Source organism: Chiroxiphia lanceolata, chromosome 7 (genome assembly GCF_009829145.1).
Source record: "Chiroxiphia lanceolata isolate bChiLan1 chromosome 7, bChiLan1.pri, whole genome shotgun sequence".
Lineage (NCBI taxonomy): Eukaryota > Metazoa > Chordata > Aves > Passeriformes > Pipridae > Chiroxiphia > Chiroxiphia lanceolata.
In genome coordinates this window covers 32,999,296-33,020,113 of record NC_045643.1, presented here as the reverse complement: position 1 = coordinate 33,020,113, position 20,818 = coordinate 32,999,296, and the positions used below count along the sequence as shown (strand labels likewise).

The window sequence follows — 20,818 nt, the reverse complement described above, 5'->3', positions numbered from 1 at the left end:
GCACTGGCAGAGACGAGAGGACAATTAGAGCTCCTGACTTTCTGCATTTCTCAGTGCTGCTCCTGCCTTTCATTTCTGCTCTGTGTTTGTTTTACCTCTTCCTCTGTGTTAAGTAAAAATAAACAATAGGTAGCGTTATGTCACAACACAAGCTTTCAGCACAGGCAATGTTTTTTGTAATTCTTTTGAATGCTTCAAAGCCTTAGGAAACACAGAAATGGTGTATTTCTCCTTTTGGTTTCCTTGTTTGATATGGCAGGGCCTATGATACAGCCTGTAGGGCAGGATACAAATGACCAGATAGATTAACTAATGTAAAAGACCTTGGGTAAGTCTAATGACAAGTGTTTGACTCCTGGGAGTGTGTGTGTTTTCTCTAAGCAACAGCAACTGTGGCCATACTGGGTCAGGCCCATCTTTGGTCTTCATTTACTTTCTTCATACCTTTCTTTTTAGTTTTATCTCCATTTTACATGAGGAAGCCTGAAGAGCCCACAGAATTCAAAGTATAGGGGTCACCAGGGATTTTTGCAATATGTTCATTTTTGCAAATTACTGTTGAGCATTGAATTGATATTTTTAGAGAACTTTGACTGTAGATTTCATCTCCTGCAGTTAACAGCAAGTTCAGAAATTGTCATTATTAGATAAACTTATGGTTTTCCCTGTGCACAGAATTTATATTTATATTATGATTAAAAAGAAGACTGCCCTGAAAACTGGCATTCTGTGTCAGGAGAGTTGGTGAGAGAATTAATTACACACTTACTATATAACTCTGTATTTGTATTAATTATGCATTTCTTACTGTCATGGGGGAAAGTTCGTTTTCAAGTAATTGAGATATATATATTAATCCTCAGGGTTTAAAATAAACCCCCTTGTCCAGGTCTTTTCAGTATTTGTGATGTAGAGCAGCGTTCTCCAACAATGATCCATAGAATTGTTTATGTTTTTAAATGAGTTAATTTACAGGGTTGATGATAAGGTAGATAGAGGAGTAACATTGGAACTAAAGAGATCTATTTGTCCAAAAAGTCTGGAAACTGGCAATATTGAAAATATTCAGTGAGAAGTGGAATGGATTTTTTTTTCTCCTACATCTTTGATGATTTGTACATTACTTTTTGTGAGCATTAAAAATATGAATTATGAGTCTCTGGTTCTTGGGCAGAGGAGTAAATGATGAGAATAAAGTTTTCATGTCAATTCCAGAGGGGATTTGTCTTTTAAGTAACCTCTGCTTGAATTCATAGAGAAGCTTCATTATCCTCTGATGGCAATTTGTGTGTGGGTGTGTATGTAGAGGCAGTTTCTGCCCTACATCAACACATACATGCAAGTCACTTTATCAAGCTGTGGCCTCCATTCTCACTTGCCTGAAAATATTTTTAATTAAAGCTTTCTTGTTTTGTGAATTTAGAGATGTGATGATATTTTCCACTTGTCTTGGAACATGTTGGTTTTGAAGGAAATCTTGCTGTTTCTCTCCTATTTTTACCCTATCACTGGGATGCTGAGGTATTTGAGTAAGATTTCTTGTAGAAAGTAGGGGTATATGTGCTGTATAGAGTCCATACAGTGCCCCCAACCATTCCCAGAACTTTTAAGTGGCACTGTCCTAGACTTTCTCTGCATGTGCTGTAGAGTGGATCTGCCCAAACATTATGTGCATGTTTGTAATGAGAGTAGCTGTGGACGTGCTATTGTACACCTGGAAAACTCAAAAAAAATTGGAAAGATCACAAAATCCAAAGAAAACAAATTTTTTGCAGGAGGGAGAGATGTGTTAATAATATGTGGGAACCTTACAGTTACAAATTCCACTCCTTTCTGTGTTCTTGCCCTATTTTTTATGTAGCTGGGAATCTTTGTTCTTTAAGGGTCTGCTTCAACATGCTGCAGTTGTTTCAGTTTCTTATCATTGATCCCTAAGGAAATATTTTTCACTGATCAGATCTTTGTCTTTTTTTTTTTTCCCCTCCTCCCTGTCTCTCTCTTTTTTCCTTTATTCCTATTACACTTGCTGGAATAAGTGCTAAAATAAGTAGGCCAGCTGCTCTTCTTTCTGAAGTGTTTGGAATTGAAATTTCTGATAATTTCAGCTGTTGTTCAATACACCTGACTTACAAAGCTAATCAGTATTTGACATTGGAATAGAAGCCCTTCATTCTGTTTACCCTTCCAGTTAATTTTAAATGAATATTTCTCAGATCGCGTAATTTAAGATTTTTTTTCCCGACAATGTTGAGTGTTGAACCCAAAATAGAATCACTTCTTGTTGACTCAATTTAATAAGGTTTGCTTTCTCCTAGATTCAGGATATTTCCCCTATTGTTACTTGCAGCATTTGTTCTCCAACCCGTGTTGTCCGTAATAAGATAATTCCCACTAGGGAAAGGAATTACCATTCCTTTATTGATGTTACAGAGAGCTGTATCCACAGCCAATGCTGTCCCTGAGGATTTGGTACACACACATTTCACTACGAATGAGGAGGAATAGTGATATTCACACTCCTGATGACATCACACTTGGATTTCTATGTAAATTTTAGTGATTTTTTGACATTTTGCTAATACATTGAGAATGGAGTCTCAAACTCAAATTGAGCACAGGTTTTGAGCATAGTTTTGTGTCTGCATTTGCTATTGTTAGTGCTTGTCATCTCCATGATCAAAAAACCTTTATTATTTGCCCCTTTACCCTCATCATGCCATTACTAGATATTCTTCGATAGTACAAATATAAGTTAAGTGTGAATGATGTGCTTTATTTTACTATTGCCACAAAGAATCTGTAGACCTTTCCTTGTTCCTTAAAGAAGGTTCAAAAAGCCCAACCCAGCCACACTGAGAATGGCTGTTTTAATTTCACCTGGGGTTGTAAATCAATATCCATTTACTATTCAGTTGCTGCTTGCATTTCCCTGGGTAATAGTATAACACATGTAATGTCAATGCAGCTTGGCATTTGTCCTCATTAGTATGGCAAAGGACACTTTTTTGCAAGAGTAAGCAAGCATCATGCCATATTTGTGACATTTCCTGCAGAACAAAGAAGGAAAAATGTAATCAGTTTGTGTACAAAAGACATGCAGCCCATCTGATGCGGTGCCTCCAATGCTTTTATAAATGAAACCACTTGAAAAATTAGGCCATATGTTACACTATCATGATATTGATTGCAGCTGAAATGAGAAGGTAGGGGTGGCACAGTGTAGCTTTTTGAGTTCTAATTTATTTACTAATTTAATAGTTTAAAATAAACCCATCATAAATGTATAAATACATTTAACAATGCCAACAACTGAATTATAGGTCAATAGCAATATAACAAATACTTGTTATTACATACACATATGTCCTTGTACATACTTCCCTATACATTTCTAATCTCTTATATATAATTTATTGCTTGCCATTTCAAATCAAAGTACCACATACATTAATTATACGGTAGAATCCTGCTTTACAATTGTTATCTGTTCTGTATAGTTTGGAGTTTGGTCAAAAATACATGTGCTTCTTGCAGGTTGCTGGGAATGTTGTGGATGCTTGAACTAGTGAGTAAGCCAGGGTTAGGAAAAACATAACAACTTCACTCTTTGTTCAGGTGAATTTTGGAAAGCCTTACTGTCAGATTTTACCTCAGAGTGATAACAAAGAAAAGCTGATGACCGCTCACTACTCGGCAGGTGAAATGTATTGCTGCTCTCAGTTCCCTACTCATCAGAAAAATGTCAGTCTCCCTAGGGAGACTCTGCTGAGAGAGGGCAAATACTATTTGAAATTATGTTTTATAACCGTTTGCTGCTAAAACAATGTGGATGAATCCTGGGAAGACAGGAAGCACAAGCGATGTTAAAGGTTCACGCAGACCCTTTGCAGGAGTCCTGAGGTCGCCTATGAGAGGTCTCTGGAGCTCACAGTCCCTTGGCTCCTGGCCTCAGTGCCATCCCAGGGCATTCAGCACACCCTGTCTTTGTTATCTGTTTCTTGAAAAAACATTCTGTGCTGGGAATTGCTTTGTCACACCAAAGAAATAAGTTTAAACATTCATAAGATTTTTTTTTTGTACTAATAATAGATCTTTGTATCTCCATGTGAAGGGACTGTCTCCTGTGTGAGTCAGAGACTGGGCTGTTGGTTTGTTTTCTGACAGTGGAGTGCAATTAAAACTCCTATTCCTTTTGAAGTTCAACAGTGAGAGAGACCCTCCAGCTTCCCAGGAGCTCCCTTTAGATTGATTGCATAAACTATTTATTGCTTGGGAGAAAGTATGATAGAGATTTGGACTTTTTTTTTTTTTAAAGTGTTTGTATTAGAAATATCTCTGTTACTGTCTGTATTGCAACAATCCTTCAGGGGAAGAAGAGGGAAGCCAGTCCTTTTTGACTAAGTAACATGTTCTGCAGAGGGACTTTTAGTGATCCTACAGCCAGTGTGCCCAGATGACACGACAGCTGCTAAGGGACCTGGAGGAGAGGGAGGGAGTGGGAAGCATGTGAAGGTAGAGATGGGGAGCAGGGTGGGAGCAGAACCTGATGGGCACAGGGGAGGACGGTGACTGGTCACCTGGACTGAAGAAGGGTCATTGTTGGGATCTGTGAGACAGATGGTGAGTTGCAGAGATGGGCAAAATTAATATTTAACAACACAAACTCAGCTCAGTTTGGGCCAGCCATGACTTTGCTCCAGCCAACAGCATCTGTGTCATTCCAGAAATGTGTCCCTGCTTCCTCAGCCAGGATGAGTGAGGCTCAGCAGAGGAGAGGTAAAGCACCATGAGACACCATATTCTCTGGGAAGAGAAAAATTGGCATGAAGAAGGTGGTACAAGAATTCCCAACTCCTGCAGGAGTGAGGAAGAACCAGGCCTTTGGCTGGTTCACAGAGGAAGCTGAGGAGATGGCAGGGGAGTGGAAGGAAAACTGCACTGTTGGAGATGGGCAAAACAGCTTGTTTTGGGATTGTACTAAAATGAGCAACTGAGGAAGGACAGAGAGGAGGGTCACACATAGATTTTAATCATAATATTTTATGTGTTGTGTCCACTGGGGAGGAACGCTGGATATATCTGCTTCCTCCCATACCAGTGAATATCTTTTGGCTCAACACTGTACAACGTAGGGGAAATGAGAACATTTTTACATCCCCAAAGTGGAAGTGAAAGGACTGTGACTAAAGGAGAGTGGGCAGAGGGGAGTTGGTAGAAATAATATATGAAATCCAGGCTAAGTTTTAGGGTCAGAATCAGCAAAATACATTCTAGGACAAGATTAGGAACACAAGTCAGCTGAAACTTAGTTACTAGGCTGGGAATTGGATTAAAATATCTCCACCTAATAAACCAAGCATGGAGGAACCCTGTGAGGGGTTTTTTTTTGTGTGTGTTTTTTGTTTTTTTTTCTACAATAGACTCAGAAAAAGATAGAAGTCCCATCATAATCAACTAATTTTTTTCTTAAGCCATAAGATTATTGCTGCTTTTGGTGAAATCCTTGAAAGCAGGGACAGAACTGTTGTCACACACCTCTTCTCAGCTGCACTGGTGGGGACAATGTTTGGATGAATTGGAGGAAAGCTGCCTGCTGATTTCTATTATTCCTTTCCTAGGAAAGGTAACAGAGCATCCTAGAAAAGGTTTCTTTCTGGAAAGCAAGCATAAAACCACAGCATAAAATCTTGCATAAAATAAATCTTAAGACATTGTAGCTATTAGGGTGTTGTGTAATGAGAAGGCAATCCAGGATGGGCATCTTGTTTTATGTACATTGCTGGATTAAATATGAAGCCATCTAATCAGATATATGTGTCCTTTAATTAAGGTGTCATGTACAGTGTAGTAGTGATGAGGGAATATGATGAAAAGAAATCGAAAAGGAAGGAGCTTTATTTACTGCACTGAGAAGCTTTTATCACATGGAAATGATCAGAATTTTAAGTTTTATCATCTGTCACAATTTGCTGCTGCTTTAATTAAAATAATACCAAGGACATGTACAATGAGTCTGGCTGGATGTGCTTCGTGCTCCTAATGACTGTCAGATGGGAAGGCAAGGGGTACAGAGAGGGCAGGGCTCTGGGAAGATCCGGAGGGAGAAGGTGCCAGATGGCCAGGCTTATTTTATTAATTTAGGTCTTCATTATGACTTTTCTTTCCTTCATTTCTCCAAAGGATGAGTTAGTTTTATGGGAATCATTTCACAGCCACAGTATGACGTGTTTAACTCTTCAGAGCTCGTAGCACTGCAGCAGAGGACGTCTGCCAGTCGTGCGTCCTGTCTGGCCACCTCCATGGGCTCAGCTCCAGCCCAGGTGCCTAGCCCACAGCAGCCCTCCCTCAGGTAATTTGTTGAATCCTGCTGTCCTAAAACAGTTCCAGCTTCTGATCATTGTATCAGAGAAGTGCCAAGGCAGCACTTTGAGCTGTTTCTCTCCTGTTCCACCCTCACCTGCTCAGGCAATGCGCCGCCAGGCTGTTCATGCTGCTGGCCATCGCACCAGCCCGCCTGGTTTGGGCTGATCTGTTACACCTGCAAAACCTTCTTGTTACTGCCAAGTAGCTTCACTCTTCTTTTTCCGGCTCTTTGGTGCCCAGACATGCAGAAAACACAGGGAAGTACTGAGAAAAGTGAGTTCAAAAGATTTTTCCCTCTTCTGTTTTGTCTTCACGCAGCGTGCGCTCAGTTCCTGCAGGATCTGCCGCCTCCCTGTGGCTCGTGCGAAAAGCTGCACACAAATTGGAGACGGTGATTTTGGATACTGGTTAGATTTAGGGGTTTAGAGATGGGGAAAAAAAAAATCATCTTCTGCAAATCTCTTTGGCACAGTTCTACAGCATGTAACTGCTGAGGTGTTTGCATTCAGAGCAAGTTTTTCTAACTTCTTCTCTTTCTGTGTCCGCTATGATAACAAAGGAGCTTCAATTTGTCAGGTCTTCTGCTTTATTAGATGTTATTGGATTAGTATTAGCAACAAAATGAGCTTGTTTAGTGCGATTCAGTAAAGACAAACTCTAAACTTATGAAGAATTTCTAGATTCTGAATATGTACTCTCTATAAAAAGCATGTTCAGGAATTCACAAGTTCATTCAGAAATCACATTTAAGTCATTCTTGGATTCCAGTAGAGTGGCTAGACTCCTTTAGATCACAACTGTATAGCAGAACAAATGGAAAGACACATTTCTACATACTGTGAATTTAGTGATTTCAGGAAAAAGAAATAACTGAGTTCACTTAAAAAATTTGTGATACACTATGACAAAAACTGAACCAGCTCAAAATAATGTGCCATACAGAAGATGAAACCTGGCATGATAGAATGGGGAATAAGGCATAACTATTTCAAGATTTTGAATTAATAACTGGATTTCTGAACACCTGTATCAATGTGAATTCTTAGTGGTTTGCAAGTGCATACCCAAGAATTTTACAGGTGTAGGAAAACTGCATTTTGTCAGCCTAAGGCTGACAGTAACATAACTGTTGATAGCAAAGTAATTTACCCTGTCACCTCCACTGGGTCCACAGGGCTCAAGTCTGTGTAATGACAAAGCTTGTGCTTTGCTGAGGAGGAAGGCAAAGACAAGAGGTAGGGATGCCTGGGAGGAATCATTTAGTCTTTGGAGGGTCTGTGGGGTGATGCAGAAAAAAGAACTCATGTAGTCATAGAGCAATGAGTCATTGTGTCAAGCGAGACACAGGAGAAATGCAGCGTTGAGCTGTCAATGGCTCAGCTGAACAAGCACCCAACACGTGTTACCTGTGAAGAGCTGGGACCAGCCCCTGGCCTGTGCATGGCTGGGAGCACATCAGGTCTGCACCTTTGCACTGCTCTTGTCAGCCACTCCTCACTCATTGCTAGCGAGTGAGGGGCCTTGGTGCTGTTGAGAGCATTGCCAGGAAGTTTGCTTGTCACTTGTACTGTAACAAATGTAAAACTCAAACAAGTAAAACCCAAACTCACACATCAACAGGAAGCTCACAGTCTGTAGGGCAGTGTGGGAATGACACTGTGCTGCCAGCTCAGTAGGCTAGGATGGAGATGACTATGTTAGTGGAGCATAGCATTCTGCTGATTATTTTGAGGCCTTATACATGTGTTGTATATTAAATATTAGGTGAAATATTAGATGAGAGTAGATTAAAATCTCAAAACCAATCAGAATTTGTCAGGCTATCAAAATTAAGTTTTTGGGCACTGAAAATACATATTTTTAAGAGAGATGCATAACATTTAGAGGCATGATTTTGACAAGGATCTCAAATTTCGAGTGTTTTTTTGCAAAGCTTGTCTACTTGTGAATCTTTGCTTTGTTGTCATTTCAGACCTTCTGAAAGCTCCCAACTTTCCTTGCTAGACTGACAGCAAGCAAATATTCCCAGTCCTTCTTTAGTTTTTCCCTAACACTCCAAAATTGGCTGCATATTTTCCATTTGTTCTGTTAAAATAATTTTAGAAATGCTTTTCATCCTAACTTTACCCAGGGCTTCAGTTCTGCGTTCTCACAGCTCCTATTTTACTCTCTTTCCCTCAATGCATTTTGCCTTAATACTCAATATTGTACCAGCTCTAGAGAGAATGAGCTCACGAGTGAGAGTGAATGAAGTAGATTTTCAAAATTATATGACATACAAAATTGTATAAAAATATATTGAATGATTTATTTAGGGATGTGAGTACATTATACCAGTAATTTAATTTCCAGCATCTTCCTAAGCTGATTTCAAAACCATTTTTTGATTTCTTTGGGTTTTGAATTGCTGCTAAAATAATGAAAATGGATGGAGCTGATGGTGAATCATCATGACAATATTTGCTATCAGCGGGGATTTTTGTCGGGGTGTTTTAATCAGGAACAGGGTCCCAATGGCACTGGCCTACTTAGACCTGCAGATACAAAAGAAATATATTCTTGCTCTTTCCTTTATTTGTACTGGTGTTGCAACAGCTTAAATTAAAGCTTCTATTAAGAGTAATAAATTAATCTATTTCAAAGCTCTGTGGTTAGATGGCAGGCTGGCTGAGAGCTCGCTTGGGTTTTTCTGCAGCCTGTGGGCTCTTGCACCTCAGGTGGAAGAAGGCACAGGGACTCCCTTTAGGAGCCTTATTGCGGTGTGTCAGCACTCAGGAGAGTTTCCTCCCACCCAACCAAACACAAAAGAGTTATCAGGAAGGGGTAGGTGCCTCCAGACAACCTTTTAGAGAATGTGTGTTAAACAGTAATTAGTTACCCTTCTTTGCCCTAAATAGACATGCAGCTCTCTCTTAAGGGAGCCTGGGGAGCCCATGTTACACATGCAAATTAAGCAACGTGGATAATTCTGTGAAATGAAAGTCCATGGAAAACTTGTTTTTTAAGAAAGAGCTAAGCCTTACTTTGCACATCAGTATCAAAAGTTTTGTGGATGTACCTCAGAGCAGACTTTAGAAGAAGGAAACCAAACAAAACCAAAGCAAGTGCAGAATCAGAAAAAATATTAAATGGTTATTTCTTACGCCAAAAATCAACAAAGGTCTGGTAAGTGGGATTCTATTCTCAAGCCTTCCTCCTGCCTGTGGGAACTCCCATACTGATGGCACTAGGCATTAGATGGCTTGGCAGTCTGTGTTCAGCCCCACAGGTATATAACCTCCCTATTCTGAGGAGGTTGGGTCAATTCAAAACTTTTTTGGTTGGAACTGTCAATAATTACGGTTGCAAAAGGAATTGCAGTTGGCAATATAAGCAAAATAAGCACCATCTGTCATGGAAGTCATAATGCAGGAATTTTTTTCTCAGGTTGTATACTCAAGTGGCACAACTAATTGCACAGTAACTAGTACTATTTATCATTTAATATATGGGGCATGACCAGAAGACATACTAATGTATGACATTTCTTTTTTTTTTTTTTTCCCAGGATGATTTTCTGTATAGTGTCTCTGTTTTAAGTGGAATCCTTTGCACTGTCTTGGCAGTAATCAAATTTATGCTGGGAAAGGTCCTTACAAGCAGAGCACTGATAACCGATGGTGAGTGTGACATTGATCCTGCTGCATTTATAAACTCTTCCAGGGAATGTTGTAGACACAGAGGATATGAGTGACCCTTGCGCAATGACAGCTGTGAAAGTGCATTGGAATAAGGCAGCCACTGGGAAATGGAAAGAAACACCCCAAAACCCTAGAACAATCTATGGTATCATGAGGCCCTTGCATATATTTTTCAGATGAAATGAGTATGTTTGGTGGAAGCCAAACAGAGGATGTGTGGATAGTAATAGCAATTACTAATAGAGAGTTACTAATACTATTACTAATACTAATACTATTACTAATAGAGAGTTAGGGGTAGAGCAGCTAACAAAGTAGGTGTGTATAAGTCAGAGGTTACACTACAGCAGGGGGACATGACACCAATTTACAGAGTTAAAGTCACCTCTATCCTCTCTGCCTGTGCCTGGTGAACAACATAATCCTGACAGTTTAAACAAAGGAAAATCTGTTGCAGAAATGCCACCTGCTTTGAGCAGGGGTCACCACCATCATTCAGACATACCCCCAGAGATGTAATTTGTCACCACAGACACATGGCAGGTGTGAAACAAAGCCCTGTCCTGCTCACTGCCCTGCCCTCCTCTGGTTCCGCAGTGGTTTGGCACAGGGTGAATTTCATCCACTCTATCTGAACACCTCACTGTGCTGGCTCAGGTGTGTAGCACCTGACTCTTTCTGGTTTTAAAAGTTATGTTTAAAGGCATGTTTTAAAGCTTGGTCTAGGTATATCTCTTACTGACAGGGCTCAAGCTTGTGAATCCTCGGAAAGCCCCAGGGATCTGCCCTGCAAACCAGTGAGGCCACAGTGATGGCAGAGGTTTCACAGCACCCTATGAACCTCTCCCAGTTTGTATCTGCCAGCAAAGGGTAGTTTGAAATACTCTGTAAACAGACATGGTAGGGTGTTAATGATTCATAGATAATGGCACATAAATTACTCTGCTAAAGATTTCACTTTAAGAAAATGCAATTTTCAGCTTACTCTGGGGATACATACAATTCCTTTATTTTAAGTATGTTAAACATGCTTTATTTTTTCCTTGGTGATGTGTGATAGCATGTATTATGAGTATTTATATCATCCTACTTATATAAATTCTTCATGAGCATTTATATTTTAAATATAAAAGAAGAAAAAAGGAACCAGAACAGTGGTGCGGGGGTTACAACTAGAGCTGCTGCCTCCCTGCATTTGAGATTCTCTCCCAACAGACCTGCAGTTCAGAGATCTTGTTTTTTCCTATGGACTCTGCCACCCTAGGCATTTTTGAAACAAAAATATCTCCAACCTGCAAAAAGCTTTCTGGAAAGGATCCTGGGAACCATGGCCCAGTGAGTCTGACTTCCTTCCCTGCCAGAGTGTAAGTGGGACACATTGACCATTTCAGAACTGTGTCTAGGCAGGCAAATTATTAACCCCCCCTTTAGAATGGAATGTACCTTAGTTTTGAAACAGAACAGTTTATTCAGACAAAATATTAGCTGAAAATTCCTAAATAACTCCAGCTCTGAATTGTTCTCCTGTATGACACAGAAATTGCTTCCCCCATAATTACATCCTCATGCTAATGATATTGCTTCTGAGCTGGAGATTGCTTATTCTTTGACTAAAAAAATTAAGGGGGAAAAGTGTACAATTACCTCAGTCTGGTTTTTATCTCTCTTGTCTCCTTCAGGACTACTTTAGAAAATGTAGGAGGCTGATCTTACCTTGTGTGGTTAAATATCTTTTTTCACAAGACATATTTACATATATATTTGATTTAATAACAATCAGGAAGAGACAATGTGATTCAGCAGCTGAGATAGATTTAGCACTCCCTTGCATATCTTTTTTTAGTGTTTTCTGTTTCCTGCTAATTTACCTCCTGTGATCCCTGGCTCTGGACCAACGAACTGTTTTGAGTAACAAGAGCATACATTTTTCTTCCTGAAAAATAGGTTTATTTTCAGAACAGCAAATTCTCTCTCATACATGTCAACCTCTATTAAAAATTTTTGTTAAGAATAATTTTGTTTCAGAGTAGGGCTTGACAACAGTACCTCTTTCAAGCCTAAATGTAATGAGGCAAAAGGTTATTTGTACAATTTGTTTATAGCAAAAGAGCCTGGCCTCTTGGATAATAAAAACAGCAATTTCCTGCCTTGAATTTTGTAACATCTCAGAGGACGACTGCAGATACATGACAGTTGGGTGATGTCAGCCAGCTTTCCTGTAGGTTTTAGATACCTGTTTCCTACCCAGATTTAGCCACCTGTTTTTTCCTGTGCTGTCCTTATGCACAGAACAGTGTCTGCATTAATACCTCCAGCCATTACATGATTTCCTGCCATGCCAGCAAAGAAGGATTTGACTGAATGACAGTCAGGAAGAGAAAATAATTTCCTTTGCAAGTAGCTTTTATATCATTTGGAACCACTAACCAATAATGGCAAGAAAATGTATTATTCTTTTGCATATCATGCTGATGGATTCTGACTTAAGCTGGAACAGGGGAAGTAACACCAGTTTAAATTTCTAGTTAATTAATTTATATTTAATATTCTTTATATATTCTTTATATATATATACACATTATATATATTTCATCAGCATGCTTTAGCAGTATACATTAATAAATAGGCAAGGACTGGAGGTGAGAGGTCTGGATCAAAGGAGACATTCAGGAACAAATGTCATATATGTCTTTGTTAGCAGCCATGGGAAATTGGAAAAAACCTGGGTAAGTGCTGTAAGCAGCAGCTGATTAGAGCTGACTCACCAAGCAATATAGAATGTTTCAAGTTTGATTTTTCACTTGTTAATTAGGTTAAATAGTATATGGCTCTACCAAATGAATGCATTATCAGTGACATTTTTTTTTGTAGACGACAGTGATGTCTTCTGGATTATTGAGGGGGAAAAAAAAGTCAGGAAGAGTTTGGGTTTAAAAAAGGAGTGACTTATAAATATAGTGACTTATAAAACACCCATATCAATAACCAACCAAATAGGAGTTGAATGAAAAAGGGCATTAATTATTTCAAAAGCTCTGGGAGAATTTTTAAGGGACAGTCTTGGAGACAAAGAGAAAGGATTAATAAAAGAAAGTGGAATCTAAAAGGATGTTCATAAAAATTGTAAATAATAGAAGATAATAGAAGCTGCTGTGATATGTCTGAAGCATAAATGTAAAATGTTACTAGAATTTTCCTGTATGTCTTCAGCAATGTATACAGCTCTAAGCTGGTGTACCAAACACACAAATAAATATATGGAATGGGGTAAAAAGCTTCAAGAGAAGGTCTTTGAAAAGTTACTTGAAAAACTATTTTCCTTTTCATAAGCTCTTTGGGTTCTTCCTTTAATTAGCTTTTTTTTCCCTTCTAGGTTTCAACTCTCTTGTAGGTGGAATAATGGGATTTTCCATCCTTCTTAGTGCAGAAGTGTTTAAACACAATTCTTCTGTCTGGTACCTGGATGGCAGTATAGGAGTGTTAATTGGACTTACAATATCTGCCTATGGAATCAAGTGAGTATCTCCTGGGAGCAGGTAGTGCAGTGTGTGCAGCAGATGGGCTGTCTGTGGGAGGTAGCATAGCTCTGAAAGGCTTATATAACTCCAGTGAAATCAGTCCCTGGAATTTACTAGATGAGCTGCCAATGCTAAAGCAGAGTGTGTGGAAATGGTTATAAAAGATTGTGTTCTCACATCAGCTGGAAAGCAGCCAGGACTTAAAAAGAAACTGGAGTAACTTTAGAAGACTTCTGGATACCTGAATTGGAAAAACAAGTTTTTAAATATTTAAAATAAAACCACAAATCTTGGATAAAATCAGTCCCCATTGCTTTTATGGCACATTTCTAAGTACTGCTTTTCCAAAGACAGTCTGGATTAAAGGAAAGGTGCCCAAGTTTAAAGAAGGATCTTGCTATTGATTTCTGTCCTAGCCCCCTACCTTATACAACTTCCAAATGGAAGGTTGCCGGTTGTGTTTCAAATGTTGTTTCTCTTGAATTTTAAAATGTTTTCTTGATTCATGACACAAGAAACAAAATAAAAGATCAATGAAGCTCTGCCATGGGCTTCATTGCTGCCACAATTTCTCTTGACTGCATGGAATCTAACACGAGTTTTGTGCTTTATCCCCTTTTCTGCCATTAAGAGAAAGGGGGAGACGGAGCATCTTAGTTGGAACCAGATCTTGGCCAGGCTGCAGCCAGCTCTCAGCTGGAAGCTGTGTGGGGTTTTTTAAACTTGGAAAATTAAATTAACATTTTAATGGGGAACACCATTCTTGAATAAGTCACTATAATCACTATTTCCAGTGTAAAACCAACTGTTCCGGAAAACTGTAGAGGCTGTTACTGCATCTGAGTTCTTCTTTATTCATAAAGTAAATTAATAAGTGAAGAGAGCAAACACCCCAGTCCCAGGGCTCTGCTGTGTCTCTGCACCCACACTCTGTGTTTCCCCTGCAGGCTGCTCATCGACATGGTGCCCCGGGTGAGGCAAACGCGCCACTACGAGATGTTTGAGTGAAGGTCCCGCCCTCTCCTCTGTAAGGACTGTAAAACTACAGCATCCTATGTTTTGGCAAGTGGTGCCAATGGTATTTTACTGAATATGCAGTTTGTTTCCCGTGGTCTGTTTTTGTTGAAGTTTGTTTTAATGGGAAATCTCTCTGTAAATCTGGCATATGTGCACACTGCTTGCAGTTCTGCCAAACAGCAGCGTCTTTTTATTTCCAGTATGCTATTGATTCCTGTGACAATAGAAAACATGCAGTTTGCAGTTTGAACCCAGCTGCCATGTTGTATATTCCAGAGTGAAAGTGTTCTTAATGGTGTGGTAAGCCTGTGGGTAAAGAAGTGCCAGTTTCAGGTTTGGAGTTTGTTTTTTTTCCCCCCCTGGCCTGTATTTTCCCAGACACATGCTGTAACAGGAGTACAATCCTTGCTAACCTCTTCGACTAAGACTATCTTCCATAGAGTCTGGACACCAAGAGCTGTGTTGCTTAAAACACTTAAGTAGCTACTTCCCCCCTCCCCTTGAAATAGACACCCAGAAAGAGCAGGCACAGCCCTTTCTGTGATCAGAGAGAAAACTGCATTTTAATCCCAAATTAACTGAAACTATACCTCTTCAATTTAAATTCTATTTTTTCTTAACGAGACACTGTTCATAGCTTTGCATGGACCAAACAAGCACACACAGTATTACTGTACAGACCAAAGCCAAAAAGTCATGCAGGGAAGAGGAGCTGCTCAAGGAATGGGATTTTTCATCTCCTATTATACCATATGCAGCTGTACCAGCGTGTGTGACGTTGTGGTTGTTCTGTAGTCTGACGACGGCACAGCAGTGGCTCAATCTTGTGGTGAGATACAGATCTATTTATTAGATTTAGATTGTCCTGTAAAGTGTTGCTCACCTTCCATCACACATCTTATATATTACTTAATAGGTTAAATGATCAAAGAATCTTGATGTATAATCAATAAAAAACTGGTATCTATTTTATACAGTATCTGTAAGTAACATTTGAAAATTATTTCCAGAATGTATCATAGAAAAAGTCTTCCTGTATAGCAGCCTATTAAACTGGATTCTCTGGCTATAGCCATTTTCTCATTATTCTATATATTCCAGGTTGGATTTCACAACAGAGAACCAGTATTGTTGCTTCTGTTTATCACAGATGAATAAGAAATAGATAGTCCGCTGTAGATTTTGAAATAAGACCACGGTAAGTAGAAATGCCCATTTCTACTACACAACAATAGACTACAGAAACTAGAGTAGATGCACAATAGAACGGATCAGTGACTGATGTACAGTGGAGACACTGAGTTTCTCACTGGTGTGATGCTAAAACTGTATTTCCCATTATATGTCACTTAGCCAGATCCTTAAGGATCTCTAATAAAAGCCAACTCCAAATGATATGTGTAGGAAGAGACCACCTAGTGGTTTCACTAATCTGACAGTGCCCATACGAGGGGCATAATATTGCAGAATTCTTTATGGCAAAGTGGAATTTGTTCTGCTACTATGGTTTGTTTTCATGTATTTTGGGTCAATTAAGTTTGTACAATTATTTGCACACAAATTTTCTGATATTGTTGCCCTCAGTGCTGCTGCTGCGTGTGCCTTGCTATCACAGGATGGTGGTAGAGCTCGATGTGTCACTCAGCAGTAAGATTACAAAGGAGCTACATCATAAGAGCATTTAGCAAGGACTCCAGGAGGACTGGAAAGTGTAGGAGTGCCCTCTGTCCTCATCACAGGTGGACTTTTAAGTGTCAAATGCCACCCCAAGACCTTTCTTCCTGCACCAGCCCCTAAGTTGTTATACTTTATCTTAGTTCTCATATTTTCCCAGTATATTTCTTCTTCTCTCACATAGTTCCATGCAATGAGCTGTGGAATAGGTGTTTCCTCACTAACAGCTTTTGTCAGGCACCTTCAGCCTCAGAATCCCACACCCAGAGCCTGAACCTAGTTATATTAGACATTTCATGGGTTTGCTGGTTTTTATTTGCACTGTTTACACTTTTCCACCTCTCTGAGGGCTTTATTCCTTCTCCAGCCCCACTGCTAGTTGTGAGACTGAACTACTGGAAGTGCTGCTCCACAAGGCCATGCAGTCTAGCAGCCAGTCCAGCACCAAGTGATTCTGCAGGCAAGTGAGCAGGAGGTTACGTAGTTGTGGTAAAATGCTGAGCTCCCGATATGACCTTTGCCACACCAAAGTTCTGAAACACTGAAAGTATGTAGGACACTCAAACCAACACCCAGCTCAAACACTGAATAATTCTACTAAAATGCCGAGTGTAAACAGGAGCACAGAGCTACACAGACGTGCTCATGCATGAAGGAAAGCTAAACACAGGCTAAATGAAGTTTCACACTTCCTTCTGGAACTCTGGAATGCTCTGAGGATGTTTGTAAGGACAGACTCTGGCTGTGCAGCCTTTGAAAAGGTGTGATTAAAAAAGTTAATCATACTTTTTCTTATCAGGTTAATTTAAATCAATTGCAGAAACTTTTCAGTTACCACAGCTGCTCAAAGCATTTCTGATATTAGCAGGTAAATACAAGAAAATAACTGAAATACTTGTGATACTTGAAAAAGGCCAGGAAATACAGATTCTCAGAAATGAAAGCAAATGCATGCTGATAAAGCCAGCTCTCATTGTGGAGACTTTGTGTGGAATGTGACAATAGCAGAGAGAATAACTGCTCATCCGTCTACTGCGACACTGCTCTAACCAGCCACCCTCAGAGGTAACAGTTTCTATATGAGTTTTCTTTATTAAATGTCTGTGCCAGTTGATTCTTCCAACCATGAGATAACAAGTGTGCTTCCAGCTAGGCTAAGTGAAAGTGGACTTCTCAAAAGCTGAAACAGCTCAAAAGCACTCAGACTAATTACCTGAAACTTGGCACTGGTCAACATAATAACCTGGTTGGTGATCACAGCAGCTCCTCAGCAATGCCATGGCCTCTTTGTTGTGCACAAGACACAAGGAAGAAGCCTCAGTATTCACACAAGGATCAGTGGCTGCAAATTGACACTTATTAAAGTCTTGCCAAGCCCAGAATTGCAAATTAATCCCTGAAAGTCACTGTGACACCGAGCAGATGCTTTGAATTTGGCCATGTTGTTCAGTGGAGCTATCAAAAACTCTGTCAGGATTACACCAGCTGCGATCTTGAATCCCAAGCCATGACCTGTACCCACCAGGCAGGCATGGGGAATGATAATGTTCCACTTATAGCTAAAAGCCAGATTTTTCTGCACCCTGATTGTCTCTAAAAAAATTACCACACTAACATCTGCTGCTGATTTATGCCATTTCACTTCTAGCAATAATAGGGAGACCGTAAATAACCATCACCCAACCATTGTGGAAAAACAGAGCCTCAAAAGAAGCTCCTTGCTGAAGATGACATTCCAGGAATGGACTTGAAGCAAAGATCCCAAACAAGAAGCTTCTCGAAAATCGGCAAATTCAGCTCTAGGTACACCTGCATCTGGGATTGTACCACAGAGGTGCTCACTATTAATAACACAATTTGTGCTCCTGCAATCTCAGCTGCTTGGAAAAAAGTGTAGGCATTTCTGGTATTCTTTTTTGTAGGCCAGCTCATGGGACACCAGGTCACTGGACAAGGATTAATAGAATAGTTTGGGTTGTAAGGGACCTTTAAAGCTTGTCTAGCCCAAGGCCACCTAGTCCATCTATTAAGCCTCAATAACAGATAAAGCGGGAATGTTTGTTCCCAACCTTACAATGCATTTTTCCTAGGCAAAGAGCTAAAGAAGTCCTGAAGCTACTCGACCAGATCGTCCTGGGGTGCACAGGCTCCTGTAGTGCAGATGACTCACCCGGGCTTTGCACACAGGAAGGTGTTTGGCTGTGCTCGCAGCACCTGCCATTTCTCACTGTGCCAGTCCACGCTGGGTGTGCTGCCACTGCGAGGTGCTGTGACAGAGCCCATCACTGCGCCTCTGGCTGTGCTTACCCAGGATTAATAAGGACGCAGGAGGAGCACACGAAAACACATTCCTGTGGCCTGGCATGTGGGGCCAGGTTACGCAACGTGGGAGAGCACAATTAAAGCAAGTAACAGACAAGCCAGGGATATTTCCCTCTCCTGTTCCCCCCACGTTTGGGAACTGCTGTTTTCCTTTCAGCCACAGGATCGGTATTGGAGGCAGCACCGATCAGTTCCTGAATTTTCCCTGCTCAGTGGGATCAGCTGCCCACCGTGGTGAGCACGGCTGCTCCAGCAGCCTCCAGCCCACTCACCTTGAGCTGCAGGAGCAGAGGAGGAGGAGCCCAGCAGGTCCCACCAGGACTGAGACCAGCACCAACATTCAGCAGCAGGGGGGCTGAAAGTGCATTTTCTTCCAAGCTAGCTTGGCAAGTAACTAGGACACATTCCATTTTGTCAGCTATCACTGCTGCCACCAAACCCAGAACCCTTCTGGACCTGCCTCTTAATGACACAAGCCAGAGAGGATTATTGTCACCTGTCACCTCACCACAGAGCAGGGAATGGAGTAAAGGCAATATAAACTGGCCAAGTGACAATGCCAACCCCCTTTTATGAGGCAGACCAATGAAGCAGAATCCAAGCCTGCAGCACAGCCTTGGGCTGATCACATAGATTACAGCCTCCTATGGAGGTGGGAAGGAAATTAAAGCCAAGAGGGAGCTCCAGTGATTTGGCATCTTCATTTCCAAGATCTGCTGTACCCATTACTTACATTGCAAGCACCAGCTGTTACCTGCTGAGCCACCAAAGGCTCACACCTCAGTATGTTTTCTTTAGAGGTTGGTTAATACTGCTTCAGCATTTTTGTCCAGCACCAGTTTGCTTTGAAGTTTCCCTCCTCACAAAGGTGCAGGAGGCAGATGCCTTCAGCCAGGCAATCCTTCTCTGAGGTACTGCAGGAGCAAAGACTCCTGAGCCGAGGCCCCACAAAGCAGGACACACAGTGAAACTGAACAGCTGGAGTCTGGTGCAAACAGAATCCAGGGTTTCTGCCAACAAAGATTTACTACCTGGATTTTAGATAAATGCAACGTCTATAATCGGTAAAATAAAGTGTGCAAGCCCTGAGCATAAACACAAATACAGAGGAGTGCGAGGCAGCAAACTGGGTGCTCCAGCTCTCCAGCACTTGCACACTGAGGGGAAGTGTGTTGTAGCAGCACAAAGTCCTAGCAAAACGTTTCCATCTGTGGATTCTCTACCAGCTGGAGTTTGACTAAACCCAGTCTAAGTGTGTGAGAGTTGAAGTATTCAGTATTTAAGCTCCCCTCAATGATCTTTCCAGTACAGCTGCATGGCGTGTGTATTTTTTATTCCAAGTTCCAATTTTCATGGATTTTTTTTCCATTATGTGACTGCAACACAGCCCACATCTGACTCTAGCTGCTCACCATTTTACAGATGTCTCTTTAGAATGTCAAAGCTGAACAATAATTAGGGGAATGAAACAGGAAGGAAAACATTTCCAAAAATAACCAGAACAAGAGACCAAATGAGCAGTATCCTCCACTAATGCATTTTGATGGTAGGAAACATTTGGGAATTGTGGTATGTTGAATAGCAACACAGAAACAACAACATTTTCACCCGTTTTCATCCAAGGTGAAGAACACCAAGGAAATATCCATAAAAAGGGGCGGCTGGTGAAGGATACTGACATACTTCACCTCCCTGAAAAAGCCATAAATGGCTCTTGCAGCAGCACCACACAGCAGAAAACCACCATCTGTAGCCACAATGCACTGAACTCCCTAACTCTGGCCAGTGAATAGACTGGACAACTGAATATCCAAACCCAAGTCACAAACCCTCTCCCAGCCTGCAGGCATCTCAGTTTGACATTTTTATTTATGCTATTGCTCACCAGTGTGTGTGTCATTAATTGGACAGGGACAGTGCAAAGGATCTCAAGCTGATAGTTACTGACTTCTGTACTTGTGATTCTACATTACTCCATTATGTGTGGCCACATTAAAAAAACAAACAAACAACAAAACACAGCATAGAACAAATTTGGAATAAGGTAATGCTGGGGAAAAAAGTGAGCAGTTGCTTCTCTCCAGTGTATTTTTTCTTTTGAAGTCTATAGCAACTACGCTACAAATGGACACTTAAACAGATGAAGACCTGGTCTTCATTTGGGGTTTTTTGGTTGGGCGGTTGGGTTTTTTTACTACTCTTTTTTCTCCTGCACATTCTCCTGCATTAATTGTTCTATTACTC

General features: G+C 40.6%; 1 protein-coding gene across 1 annotated transcript in view; it reads left to right on the top strand.

Moving 5' to 3' along the window:
- The window catches only part of TMEM163 (transmembrane protein 163), a 93,722-nt gene extending 78,073 nt beyond the window's left edge, over nt 1-15,649 (top strand). Inside the window, exons 6-8 of the mRNA XM_032692869.1 lie at nt 9,911-10,022; nt 13,417-13,558; nt 14,509-15,649. Of these exons, the coding sequence (XP_032548760.1) occupies nt 9,911-10,022; nt 13,417-13,558; nt 14,509-14,569 (315 nt within the window). The 3' untranslated portion in view covers nt 14,570-15,649. The remainder of the gene's footprint in view (nt 1-9,910; nt 10,023-13,416; nt 13,559-14,508) is intronic.
- The last annotated feature ends 5,169 nt before the right edge of the window (nt 15,650-20,818 follow it).